We start from the raw sequence: 22,321 nt of genomic DNA, 5'->3' as shown, positions 1-22,321 counted from the left end.
CTCTCTCTCTCTCTCTCTCTCTCTCTCTCTCTCTCTCTCTCTCTGTTTCTAAGTCGCATCATTCGAGGTCAAACTCCAGAGAGTCTCCGGCTGCACAATGTCACCTTCTGCAGAGACCACTTCGACGAATGGCAGGAAGCTGCCTCGTGCCCTGTACCTCAATTTTCTGGCAAGGAGCCGTCGGTAAGAGTGAATCCAGGAGCTTTTTAAAAATAACTGTCTCCACAGTTAAAATAACGAGAGCTTTTATAGGCTTGAAAAAAAGAACCACCCATGTCACCACTTGATGAAGCCAACTCTTTATTAAGTGGGCTAATGGAGAAATCGAGTTATGGATAATTTTAAAAGAGATTTACTGCCAAAAGCACTTTGTTCAGCTTTGAAATGTATTCTACTCAGGCTTAAGTATGGATGTCTGATATTGCAAGACTTCATAACAGCAGAGTAATGAATCTGAGGGAGTTAGCCTCATGGCTCACCACCCTCTATACCCTTGCTATTACTTTGCCTATCTCTGGAGTAATTGGGAGTAATTCCTAGGCTTACTTTCTCTCTTTCTACAACTATTGGTGGTCAAAAGAATTAGGGGTGCCCAATTACTTTTATTATAATTAATTTCAATGTTAGCCAAGAATAGATTCAATCAACTTAAGTATTAATTTAATGATAGTGTCCACAGATTTCGAAGGTAATGTTTTCTGGTTTTTGGGGTACGCCACAGTCTGCAAAGTTAGTGACATAGGTGAACAGGAATAATGCTCCCATCTGGACTCTGACATATTAGGAAAGTTCAAACCTTTGGTTTAACTGGTAACTGATATATGACAGATAATAAATGAAGTGACTGCACTAAAAGTAGGAAGAGGCTGGGATGGGGCTTAGGTGACAGAATGTGTGCCTAGCATACACAAAACACTGAGTTTGATCACCAGCACCCCCAAAAAATCATGCTTGTAATCCCAGTATACAGAAGGTCAGAAGTTCAAGGTCAGCAGCAGCAGCATAGGGAGTTCCAAGAGAATCTAACCCTCTGCAAGACACGAGACCTTGTCTCAATATAAGAATAGACAACAAAATGTAGGAGAAAACAACTCCCCAAAATGTGTTATCATTTAAAATAGGGATGATGGGCTATCATAGCATATAAGACATCAGAAGAATGTAAATAATTTTTTAATCCTCAAATACACTAAACTAAGTGCCATATTTTAAAGGTAAAAGTACTAGGAAAATGTTTAAAACGAAGAGACATGAAATAGATGTGCCCGTTAGACCGTGGTTCCTTTAATGGCCAGTATAGATTGTCTCTGTCTTAAACTCAGCTCTCTGCAGCCCCTATCTGGCCTGCATATTAATGAAGAAAATGAATACCTCTCTAAAATTTTCAGCCACAGCATCTCCATTAAAAAAAAAATCAATTCTCTCCCACACTTCATGAATACAGACCAGGGCCTGCTCCCAGCAGTGTGTGCTAGCATTAATTATGATTAAGAGGGGGAACCTGGCCATCTATTGCTAACTCCCCTGCTACACCTCCTTGCACACCCAAACTCACTGTGTCACTCTTTTCCATTATTTTTAATGGGTCCTGATTCAAAGCATGTGTGGGCTGTGCAATTACTGCTTGGCTAGACTGTACCATAGTTCCTCTGATGTCTTACTGACTCGGAATCAGAAAGGCATTCCAAGGATGGGGAGGGGTTCCGTGCTCCACCACACTGGACCTAACTCATCTTACCAAGTCTCCAGGTAGTCCTGTTTCCTCTCTTTCCTGGGGCACTTTCTAATGAAGATTTTATCTGTAGAATAGTCGTCGGCTGATGCAATGTTGGATCAGAGAATTTTTTGCTGTCACCTCGTCTGAGCCAGAGAAATCTGCTGCCCTAGTCTCTACCCCAATCTCACAGGCACACAAACCTGCATATTTGACAGATGCTCACACAGTCAGTCTAGTCTCAAAAACTGTTTGGTCTTTCTTAGCCAAGAAATTAGCTCATTTCCCTGTAGATAATAATCATAGGACTCTGGCTTTCTTTTATTTTTAATTTTTTTGTTATTTGTTTGCTTTTGTTTTTTCACTTTCAGTGGGATAATATTCATGGTAAGAGGGAAAGCTTGGAGGAGGGTGGAGTCCATCAGTGAATGTTACCAATGGTGTGCCCTCCTGCTTGCTCATCAGTAGACAAGCACAGGACTTGGACATGAGGGCCTGCCCTGGGGAGTTTATTGCCTATGGCAATAATCTATTCATGACCACACCCATAAAATAAAATCAAAGCCAGCCTGCCCTTACATTCTGGAAGGATTAAAAATGGAGGAATGGAGTTGCATTGCTATTGCTGTTAAATCAACACGATTTTATTTCCGTTACGATGCATCTGCTGCACTATGGTTTTCGGCACATTTTTGGAGACTGGAACAAGAAAGCTAAGAAGTCATATGAATTTTCAATACTAATAAAAGCTCACATGCTAAACAATTCTGACCCTTTAAGAGATGGAGAAAGTGGGGTGGAGGGTGTTTCAAAGGGTTGCCTCTGACACAGAGGGCACTCCAAGCAGAGCCACACCATGCATAGAAAGCTCATGACTTTGTGGCAAGCTGTGACACTTCTTCTCCACGTGCTATGGCACTCCTTCTGATTTCCCAACCTTCTTCCAAGGCTTCCTTTGACAGTCCTCTGCTGCTATCTGTGAGCTCATGCTCCCAGCACCATTTTTATCTCTGTGAATAAACCCAAAACATTTAAGAGCTCGGCAAGAACTTCAATGAGAATTTTCTCCAATCGTCTTCCAGTTTGAAAAATACAAAATTCAAATATTAGAAAAAAAGCCCAAGATACGAGCCAGGGAGATAGTTTAGCCAATAAAGAACATTGTATGCAGGTATGCAGACAAAAATTCAGTCCCCAGTACCCATGCAAAAGCCTGCCACAGTATAGAATACGTGTAATCTGAACACTGGCAGGTGAGACAGGCAGATTCTTGCAGCTCACCGCCCAATCCCTTAGCCTAATCTGTAAACCTGAGGTCCCAGTGAGAGATGCTCTCCAAAGTTGACCTTGCACGCACATATGCACGCGCATGCACGCGCGCGCATGCACACACAAACACACACACACACACACACACACACTTCACCACGTATCTGATTATACAGGATGAAAGATGGGAGCATGGTCTCCCCATCTGTTCAGGCTTGTCTGTGCTGCTGCTGATCCCCACAGCTGGACCACTTTCCTCACATCACTTACTGGCTGTACTCACCCTCGCTCCTGAACTTCCAAGGGACTCTGGGAGTATCACAGTATAAATAAGCCTCCCTATCTCCTCTCGGAGCAATTTATATAGTAGAATAGAGATAGAGCCAAGGATTAATGGCTTACATTCTCCTTCCTGACTAACCATGGAAAGAAAAATAACCCATTCCATTTCATCAATGTGGAGAAATCAGAGGCCATGGCTGATTTGACACCACCAAAATGAGCTATGTGATGTGTAAAGTGTGTGTTTAAAATGTGTGTTCTCCAATGGATATGGAAGATTATTTGTGAAAATACACAAAGGCTATGTGAATATCTTTGCAAGTCTTTCTCTCATGTAGAAAGAACTCTTACCGGCATTCCTCTAAACACCCAAACCACTTCTTAAAATACTTTCAAGCATAAGGAAGCTCTGGCTTTGTTTACGTGGTCCACCTCCATCCTCTGCTATGTCCTCTGTTTTGCCTTTTTTGACCATCTTCGCTGCCTTACCCTTGCACGAGTGGACAAAGGGATTTATCCTCCCCACCATTCTGAATGTGTTGCTGAATCCCACTGAGGCAGAAGTGAGTAACTGGGTAAAAGTGCTTTGTGTTACGAATAAGTCCTAGCCTTTGTCAAGAAAGCAAGAGGCCCTTAGGAAAGAAGCAGAAAGAGCTGATAGGCGAAAACAGAGATCCTGCAAACAGCTGAGACTAATGAAAACAGAAAGGAATTAACAAGAGGAACGTTAATTCAAAAGAAATTAGAAAATTATGTCAAAGAGCTTGTGAACTGGGAGGTGGAGCTAGATAGATCGCTACGAGGAAATAACGAGTAGACAGAGTGTAAAGAACATACAAACTCAAAGGAAGGAGGTGCCCTCCCTGCTCCCATGATCTTATGGAAGAGCCAAGGTCATGGTAGATTTAAAATGGCAAAGGGGAAATTTAAGAACCCTTTCCAAGGGTTGGGGATTTAGCTCAGTGGTAGAGCGCTTGCCTAGGAAGCGCAAGGCCCTGGGTTCGGTCCCCAGCTCCGGAAAAAAAAAGAACAAAAAAAAAAAAAAAAAAAAGAACCCTTTCCAAGCCTTGAGATCCAGTGAGGCTCTCTCTGAGATCCAGCCCAGCCTCCCAAGGTAACACAAACTGATTCCCAGAGAACCAGAGTTTGTTTTTGTTTTGTTATTCTATAAGATTAAAGCAACATTTTTTTTAAAAAGAAGCCCTTGACAGACTAAAATTCAGTAAGCTCAGGAGGCTAATGTTTTACAAAGCAAAGCTCTGAACGGACCCTGGTGTTAGGCAGTAAGTAGTGGGACTCCATTTCTGCTGTATGCTATACTTAAGCAAGGCAGCTGGAACCCTGGAAAAACAGAGGCTGTGTACAGGTCCACCCAAGCCCACCTCTTCACCAGATGCCTTATCATGTCCAAGGAGACATTTGATCAGATGGAGCCTCGGGTTCTTTGTCTGTGAAACAAAGAGGCTATCCTATACCTTGCACGATTGTTTGACACTGAACCACAAAAATTATGTTCCCATCCTTCCTGTCTACTGGAGAAAGACCCCACGTGCTACATGTAACACCTGAGGCAAGAGTAGGCTACAAAAAAAGTGCCATCTATAATGCAGATTATACTCAAAAAGTTAAAGTAGTAAGTAACATTTTTAACCATGAAAATGTTCCTAATCATATCTCTCCAAACAATTGTTGATGCCTTTGTTTGATCCTCTGAGATTCAAAGTGTTAAAAAAAATCTAGCTTGATTTTTTTAAATTCCACACAACATAGGAGGTAGAGGTACACACAGGGGGTCATGGCAATGTGAGTGTCTGTATTCAGACAGATCCCCTAGTTGTGAGGCATTAATGGCTCCCAAAACTACTATTTGAATCTCTGCATGTTGGCTGAAAAAAATGCTCTTTTTTTTTATAAGCCTTTGACTTTGACTGTTTGGGAGCATTTATGGCCCGATCATACATAACATAAACATCAATCTGATTTCTTATTTCTTTGCAAATTCAATTATTTCTAATTACATAAAGGCATCATTGATCAAGGAAGCATAAAAACAAATAGAGGAGAATTTAATCTCTTAAATAAGCTTGTATACTTTAAGGAATAATTAAGCGTTATTGTATTTAGTACATGCAGACATCTTTGTTGTTGATAGCTGGGCCAATGTTAAGGGAAATAAATACCTTAGTCCCATCATGCTACAGATTGATATGGTTTGAATTAGAAATTTTGAACTCTATTTTAACATACCTCTCTGTATCACTGTCTTTCTTACTATCTTTCTTTTCTTTTCTTCTTTCTTTCTTTCTTTCTTCCTTTCTTTCTGTCTGTCTGTCTCTCTGTGTCTCTCCCACCTTCCTTCCTTCTTTCTCTCTGACTCCCCCTTCTCTTTCTCTCCCTCTCTCCCTCCCTCTCTCTGTTTCTGCCTCTCTTTGTCTCCCTCTCTCCCCTCACTCTCTCTGTTTCTGTCTCTCCCCCTCCCTCCCCCCCCATATCTCTGCAGGCCTGGAAATGGACTTTGGGCCCTGTGGTCTTGTATGCGTGTGAAATAATAATTAGGTTCTGGAGATCTCACCAAGAAGTTGTCATTACCAAGGTATGTGTGTAGCTTTATGTCTGAATAAAAGCCTGAGTGTAGATGAAAATTTTTTATTAGCCCAAGTTTTTAATTTGCCATTTTTATTGCAGAACTGCCTGTAATTTAGAGGTTCATCTTCTGGTCTAATAATTGCTTGTATCGGGAGCATCTTTCAGTGTGACCAATTTTACTGGAGACAGGGATCAAGGCTCCATGCTGGTATTCAGAATTCTGATAAAGGCTTATAGTATGGCATCGGAGTTAGTCATATTTCTCTTTATTATGGTTTCTCTCTCATGAGGAAAAGACAGGAAACTACTAAGAATGCTTTACACTGACCGTAGTAACTTCAAATAGCACACATCGGTGGGATTTCCCAAACATGCCAGCACCATCGCATCCACACAGCTTCAAGCATATACATTCTTACCGGGAGCTGAGCACATGCTGGGAATGCCACCACAGGTTCAGAGTCTCAAGGGATGCTATAAGGTTCAAGATGGCAATGGTGCAGTGTCATGCTGTTCTATCCTGCTCAGTGGTGTGTACCTTGGAGGGACTTCTCTGCCTTGCTCTTCAAACTTGTGGCTCTTTTGTTTTTACTTCATGCTGGAGGAAGATAGGAACAGATGGCCAGATAAAACGTACCCTGCAGGTTAACAAAAATACAAAGCATGCTACCCCATCCTGAGTGTTAGCTAGTGCAGTTTTAACAGAATGCTATGCACCCTTCACTGTCACATTGAAAGAGGATGGAAGGCCTTCCTATTTCTGCTTTTATGGGTTTCCATGTTACTGAGCTCAAGCTTAGAACCACAGGAGGTCAATCCAGACTGGAACAAGTGGGGGAACTTAGATCTGTCAGGAGGAAGACATTTAGTAGTTCCTTCAGAGGCAGTGTCAGGAGGGCGAGCAGAAATCTGGAACTAAAGATTAAAATGCTGTGAGGGACACTTCACATGGAAAAGTGTCGTACCAGTGTTCACGTGCTTGGTGGTGTTCTCATATGCATTTACCTCAGAAGACGTGAAGGTGTGCAGATAGTTTTTCATAAAGCAATGGATATATATGAAAGACAAATGCTCCTTCCCTCAGAGGAATTGTTAGTGTAAAGTTCTTGGAGAAACTTCACAGAGCCTCCCTATACCAAAAGCTCAGCACCAAGACATTCTTTAGTCAAACCGAACAAATGAAACATTTTGAGGAGATACGATAGATCATTATTTTTTTCCCCTCAGCATGAAGAAAATCCCAAATTATTGCCAGATTTTTGTTAAGTGAAGATGATATGCTAACTATTTTAATAAGCTCAAGTAAAATTATGGGATATTCATCCATGACCGCTTATATTCAATTCGGAATGGTTAGCTGGGCTCAGGGATGCTTGGTCACGTGGGGCATGGAGTCATGTGCCCGCCATATTGCTTCCTTGCACAGTTATTAAAAGTCAAGCGCAGCACCCTGCACAATGAACTCTATTATCACCTAAATTGCAAGTCTAGGTATGAAAGTGGTGACAAATTATACATCAAAAATTAAAAAGCCAATTAAAGACTTTGCATGGAATGAAGAATGTGCTCTCGTTGTTTTACCTGAATGAGAATCCCATCGGCTATCTTGCTCTGCTGTAGGTGGTGAGTCACCCATCTGCAGTCCTGGAACTTCACATGAAGAAGCGTGACTTCAAGATGGCGCCCGGACAGTACATCTTTATCCAGTGCCCATCCATCTCCCCGCTGGAGTGGCACCCCTTCACTCTCACGTCTGCTCCCCAGGAGGACTTCTTCAGTGTACACATCCGAGCCTCAGGAGACTGGACAGAGGCGTTACTGAAGGCATTTGGAGCAGAGGGACAGGCTCCCAGTGAGCTCTGTAGCATGCCGAGGTGAGACGACCAGGTCACTGTTATAGTCAAGCTGTGCTACTTCAAACGAGGAAAAGATTTAAATGCATGAATAAACTGTTCAATTTGGCAATAGCTTTATATTAAGCTGCAAACTTGAGTTCGTTTAAAAAAATTGAGAGTCTTCATCAAATGTATAATTTAGGAGAAGCAAGTACATTTCTGTAAAAATAAATAAATGTTCAACAAAAGTAGGAAGTGATCCAGGGAGAAGGAAGAGTTTCCTTTCCAGATCCAAAAGAAGCACTAGTCTAATTATGTACAGCCTGTCATGAGTCAGAAAGCTCCCTCTGCAAGCTCTCTCCCACCACAGACTGAGGTTTTAGCCTGTGTTTGCAAAGGTTGGTCTCCAGAAGAAGGAGAGTCTATTCTGCTCATGCTGGACTTAACCCATACCATTCCTGTATGACTGCAGAGTAACATATAAGAAACTTACATAGAGACACTTCATTTCTGCAGCACTCTTTCCAGATACACAATATAAGGTCCTAGAGTCAGGACTTCTTTATACGAATCAGAGGCATGATTCTGGCCATACCACTACCCTATTCAGAAAAGCCTACACGTTTGACCCAAGTCACTGTGTGAATGATCATGCCTTGCCTCCTTTAAGTGAACACACAAGTTAATTCCCACTCCTATAGGACTATCCAACAGTACTTGAAGTCCGTGGGTAGGGCCCCCCAAAACAAGAAAACGGGGCTGGACAGATGGCCCAGTGGTTAGGAGCACTGACTGCTCTTCCAGAAGTGCTGAGTTCAATTCCCAGCAACCACGTAGTGGCTCACAACCATCTGTAATGGGATCCAATGCCCTCTTCTGGTGTGTCTGAAAACAGCTACAGTGTACTCATATAAATAAAATAAATAAATCTTTTTTTCAAAGATGAGAAAAATGCATTAGAAACAAAATATTTTAATGAGGCATGAGAAAAATTATGCCTACTTATGCCATTCTTGGGGGACACTGGGCACCACATGTTTATTTAGTTAAAAACAGAGTGGTACATAAGTAAGTACATGGGAGTTCCTGCAGATGGGATGCTGCCATCATCCTGCTGTATCACCAGGGCCTACAAAGATGTCAGACACATAAAGATAACATAACAGATAGAAGTTCACACCTTCACCCAATGTACATCCTTTAGCTCTTTTAACTCTTGGGATTACAAAGTAAGCGCCATTGCAAGGGTAAACATGAGATGAAATTATCCCTCCCCAGAGAAGGCAGAACTGTAAACATGTCACGTTGGCTCTCTCTAGGGGTGGAATAAATGATGCCTTCCTATCAAAGACAAGTGGTGAAGGATAAGCAATGCTGTTGAGTTCCAAGATTAAAAATTAAAAAACTGAAAATACCTAAAATCAGAAACAAATGTAGAAGGAATAGGAGATCTCAATCTCTCTCTCTCTCTCTCTCTCTCTCTCTCTCTCTCTCTCTCTCTCTCTCTCTCTCACACACACACACACACACACACACACACACACACACACACACACACACCACATACACTCACGACAATGCAATTCAGTGTATTTATCCTTGCTTCTGCTCTGTGTGTATCCAGGTACTTGGCCTGTCAAACGCCCTTCCCTTGGCTAATCAATTACTTCTCAGTCAATCTACAGAAAGCACTGTGTGCTGCTTCTTGCCTGTGGAGTGACACTGGGACATCTGACATGATCTGGTCACCAGGGCCTTGAACACATCTGCTCCATCCCCTTGTCCATCATTGATATAACCCTCTTAGCCTCCCTAGTTTTCTATAACTGATAGATTGAAATTAAATGTGCTTACTTTCTAGAATATGATTTTGAAGTAGATGTACGTTGTGTGTGTGCACACATTGAGTTTATATCTGTCCATTATGTTTCATATGTGCATTATGTTTATGTATGTTCATTATATTAATCTAGTGAATATACTGCTTTACAGTTAACACTGTCACAATGAGAATACTTAATGTCTCCTCACTTTGCATTGTTTAAGATTATAATACATAGTCACTGATTATGGTCACCTTGCTATACAATGTGATCTCTTCAAAGCACCCTTCCTATGTGGCTGTACTTATGTTCCCTTTATGACATCTTTCACTCCACTCTACCGAATCCCAACCCTCCCCACCTAACCATCATTCTACTGTTTAATTCCATGAGAAAAAAAATTTTTAAATTATACTTAAATGGGAGATCACAGTAACTCTTAATATTCTGCATAGGGTTAGCTATTATGTTCAATAATGACCCTGGCACAATACGTAAATGCCCAGAAAGAGTTACCATAGTTGGTTGCAAGTAAGAATGGTAAAGTGCCCCAAAGATACCAATGGAAGTGTTGGTATCCCCTCATGTTATGAAGCACCAAGAAGCAAGAAAGATCAATAACCTCCTACTTCACATTAAAATCCTGGGGTCCAAACCAAAGAGGTGGCATGTGAGTAACCTCAACAGCTAGAACTTATCCAGGACCAGGAGATGGTTCTGCAGGTAAAGAGTTTGCCATGTAAATATGCAGACGCACATTCATATCCCCAGGACCCACATAAATACTGGGTTAGCAGGGCAGCTCACTCACAAACCCCGTGCTCAGGGAATAAAGACGGGAAATCCTGGAGCCAGCCAGCTAGTCAGACTAGCCAAATCTGTGAGCTGTTAGTTCAAATTTAAGATCCAACGTAGATATACAAGATGGAGAAGCCACCTGACGTCAACCGCTAGCCTCTACAGGCATGCACAAACACATGCACGCATACCAACACATATGCAGGCACACATACTCCCATGTCCACACATAGTCACAGCACACATACTCCCATGTACACACATAGTCACAGCACACATACTCCCATGTACATACTTAGTCACAGCACACATACTCCCGTGTACACACATAGTCACAGCACACATACTATAAAGTGAAAGAAAAACATTCCAAAGATTACCTTTTCCAATTGTAAGGATGAGAGAAATGTAGTCCACCCCTCCAAAATAAATCAAATAATGAAGTGTCAAAGCTTGATACATAGGAAAGAAGATATAAAATATATTTTAAAGAGGGCAAAAGGTAAGATCCTCACAGATTTCAGTGAAGAATTGTCTCAAACTGAACCCTGCCCCTGGTATGACAAAAGTGCCTTGCGAGTTGACATCAGAGTATGAACAGGCCTCAGACAGGAGCACAGAAGAGCTCTCAATCCTAAATAATTAAGCATATATATATATATATCTTATATATTTTTTTCTGTAGATTGCTTCTGATTTTACTATGTCAATCCATGAGCATGGGAAATCTTCTCGTTTTCTGATGTTTTCCTCTGTCATTGGATGCCCTTTCTCTTACCTTGACTGCTTAGCTGGACCTCACTGGGAGAGGATGTGTCTAGTCCTGCTGGGACTAAATGTCCCAGGGTGGGGTGGTACCCAGGGGAGGCTCCCCTTCTCCTCAGAGAAGAAGAAAGAACAATTAGGGAAAGAAGTTTAAGGGTGGAGTGAAGAGGAGAGAAGGCAGGGGGCTGTGATCAGGATGTAAAGTGAATGGAAAAATAAATTATTGAAAAACTAATGGGGCAAAAAAAAGAAAGTTATATGTATTTCTGTAGGGTTTGAGACATAGGTCTCCTCTGAATTTAATTGCTATATTTTTAAAAATTTGTGTCAAATAAATCACTGGTTATTAATTATAAAAATAACCAACAATAAGATGTCTTAACGGATAAAGTCTTTGTTGTCTATTTATCTAATTATTTATAAAATAATCTAAGTGGGCTAAGATACTAGCACATTCTGGTTAATGACCTTTTATTTTTATTCTTTGATTTCCATATATCAATATGTAATTAAGCCTTATTAATTAAGATTAACTCAAGGAGAGTTCATTTGAATTATTAGGAAGTCTGGGATATAGAATATTTTTAAATAAATCCATTTGAACCTTCATGAACACATACTAAAGCCCAAATGGGCTAACCCCCACCCCCACCATCCAGGTGACAGGTTCTCCTCAGAGACTGGTTAGGAATGACTTAGAAACCTTTCCATTAGCATATCTCTGTTCATATGTAAATGTGTACTTTTGGAATAGTAGGAGTTATTTAATACATTCTACCTACTTAAATGCTCTAAATATCTCCCTTTACAATTGATTCAGCAAATTATTATTGAACAGCTCCAGACTGGGTCGTTAGCAGGGCACCAAATAGGCAATGAGCAAAAATAGACCTGTTTCCCACATCCATAGACCTGGAGGCTTAGAGGTCACGATAAACATGACTAAATCTCGAGCACCTACAGTACAGATGCTAATATTCAACTACAGTAAGGAAGGGTAGGTGAGGGAATTTCTCCCAGTCACAGAGCTCCAGGGAGACTTGCCTGGGGAAATACAGGATTAACAGGACCTAGAGGACAGGTGTCATGTATGCAAGTAAGGAGAGAGCAGAAATTACAGCTACGTATTCTATAGGAAAGATGTTGTATGTTAGAAGACAATACTGTGCAGTATTTAGGTAATACAAGAAAAGCCAACATGGAGAATCGGGGAAAAGAAACTGGGAAGAACCCAAGTGGCCAGACTGTGTAAGAACATCTTATTTATTTTAAAAGTATGTTTTACCATTGAAAAAAAATTGCTAAGGAGAGAGAAAACATTTTTTACTGCCCCTGGGCTGATGAGCATAAAGGATGAGGTTTACAAGTTGTACTTAACTGACAAATTATTTCAAAATTATATTTATTTTGGACAAACCACCTCCATTAGACTAAAAAGATATAAATATATAATAACATGCAAACAAATGGAAATGTGGGGTGTGGGGTGTGGGGGGTCACCATGAAAAGAAAAGACAATTTTTCTAAGCCTCCTTGGAGTATCTCCTTTGGCTTCGATTGGCAGCTGAGGGAAAGACCGTCATGGAGGCTCCTCCTGCAGGCTTCATGATGCTCACAGTTAACAGGAGCTCCCAGAACTCTAAAAGCAGCAAGCCATGTTGATATGGAAGAGTAGATGGCAAGATGTGCCTTCCGGGAACAGCCCCTAGCTGTCTGAATAGAGTGTCGTGTGTGTGTGTGTGTGTGTGTGTGTGTGTGTGTGTGTGTGTGTGTGTACTCATGTGTGAGTCTGTGCACGTGAGTACACATGTTCATGGAAGACTGGAAGTCAATGTCAGGTTGCCTCCTTAATTACTTCTCTACTCATTTCTTTTGAGACAGAGTTTTTCATTTGCCTGAAATGTGCCTTTAGGATAGACTGGCTTGCCAGACAGCTACAAGGATCTGCCTGTCTCTGTTTTCCCTAGCCTGGGATTACGAGCTTGCTACCATGCTTGACTATTTATACAGGTTCAGGCACTGAACAGAACTAACCAATTTGTCCAATCCCCCTCCCCAAAGAGAGAATCTTTAAATGACCCAGTAACCTCCAGCCCATATTTGCTGACCCACCCAATGAAAGCTTGGGATGTCTTTGTGTCCAAGAGGGAAACATTCAGAAGATCAACCGAACTGCATTATATGATTCCAGACTGGCAGTGGACGGGCCCTTCGGAGGCTCTCTGGCAGATGTATTTCACTACCCTGTGAGCGTGTGCATTGCAACAGGAATTGGAGTCACCCCCTTCGCCTCTCTTCTGAAGTCTGTGTGGTATAAGTGTTGTGAATCACAGAGTCTGCCTGGACTGAGCAAGGTATGGAAAAATCACTAGGTCACCCTTCCATGGAGTGAAAGGTTCAACACCCTTATATCTCTCCTCTGCCGATTCTTGGGGAGGATTTTAATTAACTATGAGGGATAAACTCAAGGATCCTTAACTATACTTATGTTCTTAAAAATCTCCATTCAGTGTTACATTTATGAGCAGGGTTATGTCTAATCTTGTTAAAGATGACAAGACATAAATTTTATTGCTTCATTGCCATTACAGGACATGTAATTGCTCATCTCGATAAAATGTGGACAGGCTGCAAATGGCTATGTGACTGGGCTGCAGTTAGTCACATTAACAGGCAGCTTCCTCCTCGCCTCTTTAGCTCCATTCAGTGGTTGCAGGTATCCAATTCCACCTCTTCCTTCCGTGGCCTCTACTGATAGACCTTGTTATCCTTCTCACAATGGTGTTGGCACATGGTACCAAATCCCCCTTTGTGATTCCTTGTATGTCCTTGAACTAAGCTTCTCCATTCCTTTGTCCTGTCCAGTATGAGACACCATCTCATGCTTTGACCCTGTCAGGGTAAAATGAACCTTCTCTTCCATCCTTTGAGAGTTTGATAATTGGCAGACACATTAACAGAAGAAAAGATACACGAATTTATTGATGCATAGGCTGATAAGAACCTTACAAAGTCCAAAACTCAAAGAGAAGCCAGGTGGTTGAAGCTTTGATAACCCTTTCTTTGGCTCCTATGGTCAATTTGACAGTTAGTGATTTGGGGGAGAGATGGATGAGCCTAAAGAACAAATACTTAGAAAAAAGCTCACTTATATTCTGCCTATGGCGTCAACTCCATATTCTCCATGAGACTTGGTATTTTGGAAAATCCAGCCTCTAGGTCAACAGCAGAGTTACACAGAAAGACCCTTCTCTCCCCTCAGAAGTGACAACGTGGGGCAGTCGATGAAGATCAGGGATGGTTCTCCTCAGCTCAGAGCACTCATCCTGCTGATATGCCACACTCTGGACTTTCGTTCTCTGAACCTAAACCCTCTTAAGATCTTCATGGGGTACTTAAATAGCAGAGAAAAGTTGGATGTTTGTCTTAGGGTTGCTAATGCCATGACAAAATAATATGACTGAAAGCAGCTTGAGGAGGAAAAGATTTGTTTCAGGTTAAAGTTCCATGTAATAGTCCACCATGAAGAAAGTCAAGGCAGGAAGTCAGGGGAACCTGGAGTCAGGACCTGAAGCAGGAGCAATTCTGTTTACTGGCTTGCTCACCCAGGACTATATATCCACCCACAGTGCACTGTGCCCTCCCACATCAGTCATAAATTAGGAAAATAGGGAACAAATTTGCTCACAGGCCAAGCCAGTGGGAACATTTTCTCAATTGAGATTTCCTCTGACAAATTAACTCCAGCTTGTATCAAGTTGGAAAAAAAGCTAGCCAGCACAACCTGTGAACATAATGTATGGAAACGCATGAGGAAGCAGGCACTTGGTGAGTTTAGAGCTAATCCTGGCCGGCCCGTATCTGCTCTGTGTGGCCCTTGGTCATGGGTTCCTACTGGACCTAAGGAAGATGCTAAAGTCAATAAGTGGATCCCAGTGTAAGTCATTACTTCTTCATACCGCTCTGAATAACTGTCGAGAAACAAGGGAAGGAGCACTTACTTTGGATCACAATTGAGGATTTAGTCCATCATGGTAAGGAAAATGTGGCAGTGAGTGGCCCTGAGGCACTGAGAGAACACAAGAGCTGCTTACTCGTATTTAACAGACCAGGAAGCCCAGTCTGTAAAGGAAGCTGGACCCAGCCTTAAGCTCCTCCCCCAACCCAACTCTTCTAGGAAGGTCCAACCTCCCAAAGATTCCACAACCTCTTAAAACAGCTAAGGTCCGAGCATTCAAACACATGAGCTTGTAGAAAGCATTTTACATTCCTCCTGCAACACAGTGTCTGTTCTATGGGATGTTAGGTGTATGGTGTGATCTGCTAAAAGGAATTCTGTGGCCAAATAACACCTAAGAAACGCTCCTTCAACATCATATTCTAGAAGATTGGCGTTTTCTGCCACCTTTTCAGACTGGGTCTGCAGAAAAAGAATCCTAGGAAGTCTTGCTCCACCCATTCTTCCGAACCCCATTTAGCCATCGAACCTTCCTTCATCAGCTACCAACTCAGGAACTGTGTTCTGTCAAGTACTGAGAAAAATGTAACCCAAAGACCCAAAAACTGGTGTCTTCCCCACTAAGAAAGAAGAGGCAAATTGACTACCTCCTCAGATCCAAAGTGACAGATGCTGGACGTTTGTTTTTCCTTTGGTCTTGGAGATGATCTTCACAGCTGGGGACTAGGTGTCAGAACACCAGATCCTGCAAGTAACATTTCACACTCAAGACTACAGCACAGTATAAGAATTAAAGTTCTTTCACAACCTGATGTTTATAAAGAGTAGAGGGACCTTTGCAAAAATATACACAGACAATCAGAGGCAGGATCCAGGTCTGTCTAGTTCTTTATATACCATAGAATCAGCACAGAGTAGACATGACACTATAGGACCTCTCTCTCTCTCTCTCTCTCTCTCTCTCTTTCTCTCTCTCTCTCTCTCTCTCTCTCACACACACACACACACACACACACACACATACACAGAGAGAGACACACACAGCAAGAAAGCAAGAGCATGTGTGTCTGTGTGTGTCTGTGTGTGTGTGTGTGTGCGCGTGCACACACACATGCATGCCCGTGTGAATGCACACGTTCCTGTAAGTGCACCTGTAGATTCAAGTTTCAACTACAGGTGCCTCTGTGCCCGACACGTGCATCAGGGCAGAGTAAAGACCCAGACACCAGCTCCAGGCATCTCTACTCTCTGTTTGAGACTCTCCTGAGCGGGCTATCTTTCCTGTCAGCTTCTAGGGAACCATCTACCTTACTGGGACCACAGGTACACACTGTGCTACTGGCTTTTTCTGGGTAACTGGCCTCAGACCCTCACACCTGCAAGCTAATCTTGACTGACTAAGCCAACTCCTCAGCACCACTGTTACTGACCAGAGAGCCTGTATCTGAATTCTGCTCTCCCAGATGCTTTGCCTGACAGCTATCACTAAAGAAACACTACCTGCATTGCCTCCACTCACCTCTTTAGACTGGAATTCCTATTCCATCCAATGGAGAAGAAAGAATCCATATCAAATGTGGAGTACATTTTTTTAAGGAAGAATACTGTGAAATGCAGAAATGCTGTTCTGCTAGTAACTACCAGATCCAGCCTAGAGTTGCTGAGAATTCTCTACCCAGACAGTATAGAGCTGGGCATTGTACATATTTCACAATCACATGGCTTTTTAAAGTAATTTTTTTATTTTCATTTTACAGAAGACAAAATAAAACACCAATCTCAAAGCTAACAAGAATAATAGATTAGATTGTCTTGATTAAAATAACTAATACCCTCACTTTACCATTGGAGGATACAAAACACAGAGTCAGCAGATGGTCAGCAGAACTAGAATTTGGATCTAGGTCCTTTTGGTACCCAAGCCACTCACTTGTAATTGTTATTTTTTCATTATCAAATTGTGATGGGGTGGGGCCAAGGCATGCATGTGGCGGTCAGGGGACAGCTATTGAGAGTTGGTTATCTGTATCCACCGTGGGCCGCAGGAATCAGACCCATATCATCAGACTTACACCACAAGCACTTGCACCTGCAGATGCACCCGATGGCCCCATGCCTTTCTTTCCTTCACAACCAGTTTAGCAAGGTGAGAAGAGTAGCTACTATACTGTAGGTTTGAATCTCAGAGCGAGGCCTTGTTCATCATGGTCTTGCAGTCTACCAAGTAAAACCCACCTGTAGAGGGGGCTTGCTGTCTCCCAGTTTCCATGACACCCGAGTCACATCATGCTTCACACAGAGAGGGTATAACACGTGAGCCTCACTTTCACTTGCCCACTCACGCAACATATATTCAGCACCTACTATAAGCCAGATTCTCTTGTGCCGACACGTTAAGCCTCTCGCATCTGCCATGGGGACCCAGCACACAACTGACTTAAAATAACTTCTCTGCTCCCCACCTCCCTTCTCCTCCTTTGCACTGTCCTACTCTCTAGCTTGTCTTAGCTAGCTCCCTTTCTTGTCTTAACATTCATAGAGCAATCTTATTGCTCTGAACACACTCTGAGCGCTATAAAATCGACCTATCCTCTTCATTAGTCAATGCATAGTGCCTGTTTGCACTGGTGAGCCACTGGGTCAGCACCAGGGTGTACGATTCTGATTTCCACTTCAATACTCTGTTAAAAGAAGTGGCATTCTCATACTATTCAAAGGTTAGGCTGACATTATGCTTAAGACCTAACTTCTAAGGGTTGGTCTGCCTTGCCGCAGGGTTAAGATGTTTCTGCTCTTTGAAGCTGTTTTGTGTGCATGTGCACATGCACGTGTGTGTGTGCATACGTGCATATATACATACATACACGTAGATTCATGTGTACATGTGTGCATGTGTGTGTGCGTGCATGTGTGTATGTGCAGCTATCATTGGGTTTATGCAACTAACATTTGTCAGGGCTGCCTGCCTGCTTTCGAGACATAAGTACTGTTCCTTTCTTCCACTGAACTGACAGCCTCTGGGTAATTTTGAAAGTGAAGCAGAGCAAAGTGGTGTGTATTTATCTAACAGCATCTTCACAATTTTAGGTCTAGGCCACAGCTTCCAGACTGTTCTCGTTCATTACAGGCAGAGAGAAACATAGCATAGAAACTCAGAGCTGAAATTTTCAGTGTAAATTGTCAGCTGCGGTTAAGTAGGATTTCTATCCTCTGGATAAAAAAAAAAAAAAAAAAAAGAATCTGGCATACGCATTTTCATGTTCAAGCGTTGTTGTAACTGTACAGCGGAGAGAAGTTGCTGCAGCTTTTCTCCAGTGTTACTATTATCTTCTCCTTCTCCTCCTCCCCCTCCTCCTCCTCCTCACCCTCCTCCCCCTCCTCCTCCTCCTCCCCCTCCTCCTCCTCCTCCTCCTATTGACTTTCTGAGACAGGACTTCTCACTGTAGTCCAGATTGGCCTGGAACTCACTACATGGCCCAGGCTGGCCCCAAGCATCCAGCAATTATCTTGCCTCTGCCTCTTAAGTTCTAAGATTCCAGGTGTAAGTCACTACATTCAGCTACACCGTAGCATCTTCTCCCTTGCTATGTAATTCTAAAATCCTTCTTGGGAAAGGCAGTATCCTAACCAAAAAGGTAGAGAGGTTGGTTCTTTGGCTGATATAATGAAGAACTGTCTACTTGAAACAAACGTTTTAAAATGTCTTTGTTTCTGACTTGGTATTTCAACATATAAAGTGGGTTGGGAAGATCATTCAGGGGACAAAGTGTTTGTCACACAGGTATAAGGACTTGAGTTTGAGCTCCCAGAGCCCCAGAAATCCAAGCCTGGTCATGGGTGTCTAGAATTCCATTGTTCCTACTGTGAGATGGGAGGCGGAGATGTTCAAGGGTCAGCTCACCTAGAGTATGGAGTGACAAACCAGAGATGCTGATAGTTAACAACTTAGAAGGTGAAAAGCTGAGGTAAGATCTCTGACCTCCACACACACTCATGCATCTTCACTCATACACACAAACACCAACACATGCATACACATGATGATGGTGGTGGTGGTGGTGATGGTAGTGGCGTCAGTGTCAGCAGTGATGATGATAATTTAAAATAATAAGATGGAGAGTGAATAAGAAGGGACAAATAACCTATGGAGGAAAATTATCCATAAGCATAATGGCGGATTGCTTGGAAAAGGTGAAATAGAAGTTGTTCTGCATTGAAGAGCTATTTTTAGCACAGAAGAGTAACCATCACTAGATTGAAGAGAGACAAGAGCGGTGGCCCTGTGGGGGGAGGGAAGAGGTGAGAGTTGGCGAGAAGACTCTGGTGCAACCTGAAGGAAGCCATGTGCTCAGAGTGTAAAGGCCCTGTGGTGGTAAAAGTCTTCCGATTCCTGGCTAACGGCTGTGATTAATTCTACATCACACCCAATTTGTGAGAAGAACTCTTGAAAAAAGTTAGGACAGTTTGCTTGTGCAAACTGTCAAGATGATGAATGAAATAGGCGTGTGTGAATGGGGAGGGGAGGAGGCTGCTGACATGGATATATCGGCTTACACATTTCAGTTCTCTTAGTATCACCTCCGTGTAGACGGCTCCGAGGGAAGTGCCAACTGGGAGATTTGGTTCATTTTCTTAACTGCATATGTAATCTTCAGAATACAACAAAATAGATTATAGAAAAGCTGAGATAATCTAATTCCTTCATAATTGTCTCTCTTCATCAGCTCAATAATAGATAACAGTGATAATGGGTATTTATAGTGTGTCCTGCGCAAAATGGCCTTTGGGTTCCCAACCTAATATAATAAACAGATAATTCAAATAAAAAGACAGCACAGGCCAGTGGGAGCAAGGCAAGGAGGCCAAGAAAGACAAAAATCCATACTCTGCTTAAAGATATTAATAAAACAAAGAAGGGCCTGCTCCCTTTTCTAATGAATGAAAAATGCATTTAATTTCATCCATTTACTTTGAGAAATTATTTACTTGTACTCTCCATCACACTGGAGCTCTGGCCACCCCTGGAATTGATCACCTCTTGTAGTCACAGAAGTGAACAATCAATTGAGCAGGGTGGCCAAGGCCGTGTTTGCCTCTCCTAAGCCTAGGTAGGCACCCCACTTTCATTAGGTGACCTCAAAAGACTCCAGTGTCCCACTAGGCCTTACTCTTGTCCTATGGGAAGATGGCAGCCCTAACCCTTGCAGTGCCTTGATTTATTACACGTATAAGCTTTGGTGACTATTCTCCTCGTATAAGAAAAGATTTAAATAAAATATATCTTTTAAGAGCTCCCTTTATTGATCTCAGTTCTCAAATTAAACATAGCCCAGTAAGTCCCTAAGGAGTCTTCCCGAAGCTTGTCTCAAATCCATGGCCTTTCATTACCTTCACACAGTAGATGGAGTAGCTGAGTTTATGTTTGTTTTTAATGTGAGCGCGCGCGCGCACGTGTGTGTGTGTGTGTGTGTGTGTGTGTGTGTGTGTGTGTGTGTGTGTACCAAGGAGAGAAGCAGTTGTACCAGTTGTACCATTTGTAATAAAGTAAGTGCCACGACACCCAGCTGCATCTCACTTGATTTCGGTGACTTTGAGTATTCGTGGGATACTGGCCCACCATCAAGATAATCACTGGTGAATGCTTCCAGCAGGATTAATAACTGTAATTACAATGGTCACAAAGATGTCTAGTCATGGGTCAGATGACAAAATAGTAATAAAGTTCTGAGATAGATAACGTGCAGAATAGCGGCTTTAAGAAAAAGAATCTTATGGGCAGGAAAATGATTTACAATAGCTGATCTCAGTCTTATTAATATACCATAAAATAATTTTATAATTTTATTGCTTTAAAGTGGTACATTTTACATGTTGGAAAGTCTTATAAAAAGTTTTTTTTTTACTTTTTTGTCTCTGTTATATTCATTCAGGATTACTCTGACAGTAACAACAGCAGAATAGAACCTGGGAGATAATAGCAGCCATTTACTGGGGAGATGGTACATTTTCTAAATGGCATTGCAGTCTCTGTCTTTCCAGGGATAAACATTCTTATTTTTCACAATTGTTGCTATGCAGAGTCTCCATCCCAAACTGGCATGAAGCTTCCCTGTGTTCTGTGTCTTTTGCCCAGTGTAGAGACAAAGCTGCCTGTATGGAAGTGGGTCCCAGTGCTACCCACTGTCTTCTTCCTTGGGAAGAGACCGTGGGCAAAGTAGCAAGATGATTCCCCCTGCGGAATGCTGCCACAGGGATTAAGCACATACGGAGCCTGGGGTGCATTTTCTCTAGTGAAGGGATCCTCTTGAAAAAGTAAGTCATTCGATTCATACCGAAGTTTCAATTCTAAGACTCAAAATCAAGTCTCTCAGTGGCCATCTCTAAAATTATTTATTAGATAATGAGAAAAAGACCAAGAAAGGCCAGTGTCCCTGTTTGCTCTGTCTTATAAATACATTGTGCCTACTTCTCTCACTTCTCCAGTGACAGGAAGTGACTACCAATAGCGGCGAATATCTTAGCAGCTACAGTTTGCCTCAGACACTGAGCAGAAGCTTGACAGACTATACTATCTATTCTCACAGAAATATCATGAGTGGTGCTATGTTTATGGACATTTTGTCCGCACAGTAAAAGAGGGTTTAGCTAAACACCCTGCCCAGTTCCACAGCCCCCGCATGGTGAAGCCAGGATCCAAGGACAGGTCACAAAACCTGGGGCCCACATTGTGTTTAGTGGCAGTGTTGTGCTTCTTTCTCTATCTGTGTCCTCCTGGACACTCTCCTTCTTTGCAGTGGGTTATAATAAATACCTTCCCCATTTGTTCTTGGTTAATCAATTTGGGGCCTAAAGAATCGCATTGTTATATATGACTTCTAAGATGGTATACCCCGGAAATATTATACTCTGACTGGAGAATCCATGAGGCCAAATAGAAAGATAAATTAGCAGCCTTTCCTTTCTTATTTTATTTGTTTATAAATAATTTGTTTTGCGAAGATCTATCTTCTATGGACTCTGGGTCACTCTGACCATTACACAAGTGTTACTCGGGAACCTTTACAGAGAAGCCTGGGTTTTGGAACATGAAAAGGAGTTCAGACAGGACAGATCACACCATCATGTATGTAGCTCAGATCCAGGCTTCTGTGACAGACGTGTACATGAGTTGGATCAGACCATAAGTGCCCACAAAGGGCTGAACAATGAAGACCTGTTCCAGGCCATGTGCAGAGAATCCCATGATCTCAGAATGAATTCCTATGAAACCTGAGTCTACACTGTCTCTCCG

At 42.2% G+C, this 22,321-nt stretch overlaps 1 protein-coding gene and 1 long non-coding RNA gene across 2 annotated transcripts in view; one reads left to right on the top strand and one right to left on the bottom strand.

The window, feature by feature from the left end:
- LOC120099111 (uncharacterized) overlaps nucleotides 1–7,580 on the bottom strand; it is a 79,739-nt gene extending 72,159 nt beyond the window's left edge. Inside the window, exons 1-2 of the long non-coding RNA XR_005497963.2 lie at nucleotides 7,433–7,580; nucleotides 6,271–6,449 (exon numbers count right to left, since the gene is read on the bottom strand). This is a non-coding gene — a long non-coding RNA (uncharacterized LOC120099111). The remainder of the gene's footprint in view (nucleotides 1–6,270; nucleotides 6,450–7,432) is intronic.
- Nucleotides 1–22,321, top strand: part of Nox3 (NADPH oxidase 3) — a 64,833-nt gene that overhangs the window by 17,258 nt on the left and 25,254 nt on the right. Inside the window, exons 7-10 of the mRNA NM_001004216.1 lie at nucleotides 54–183; nucleotides 5,766–5,858; nucleotides 7,472–7,725; nucleotides 13,264–13,426. Coding sequence (NP_001004216.1) covers nucleotides 54–183; nucleotides 5,766–5,858; nucleotides 7,472–7,725; nucleotides 13,264–13,426 — 640 coding nt within the window. The remainder of the gene's footprint in view (nucleotides 1–53; nucleotides 184–5,765; nucleotides 5,859–7,471; nucleotides 7,726–13,263; nucleotides 13,427–22,321) is intronic.

Source organism: Rattus norvegicus, chromosome 1 (assembly GCF_036323735.1).
Source record: "Rattus norvegicus strain BN/NHsdMcwi chromosome 1, GRCr8, whole genome shotgun sequence".
NCBI classification, from domain to species: Eukaryota; Metazoa; Chordata; class Mammalia; order Rodentia; family Muridae; genus Rattus; species Rattus norvegicus.
This window is presented reverse-complemented; position numbering and strand designations above follow the sequence as displayed.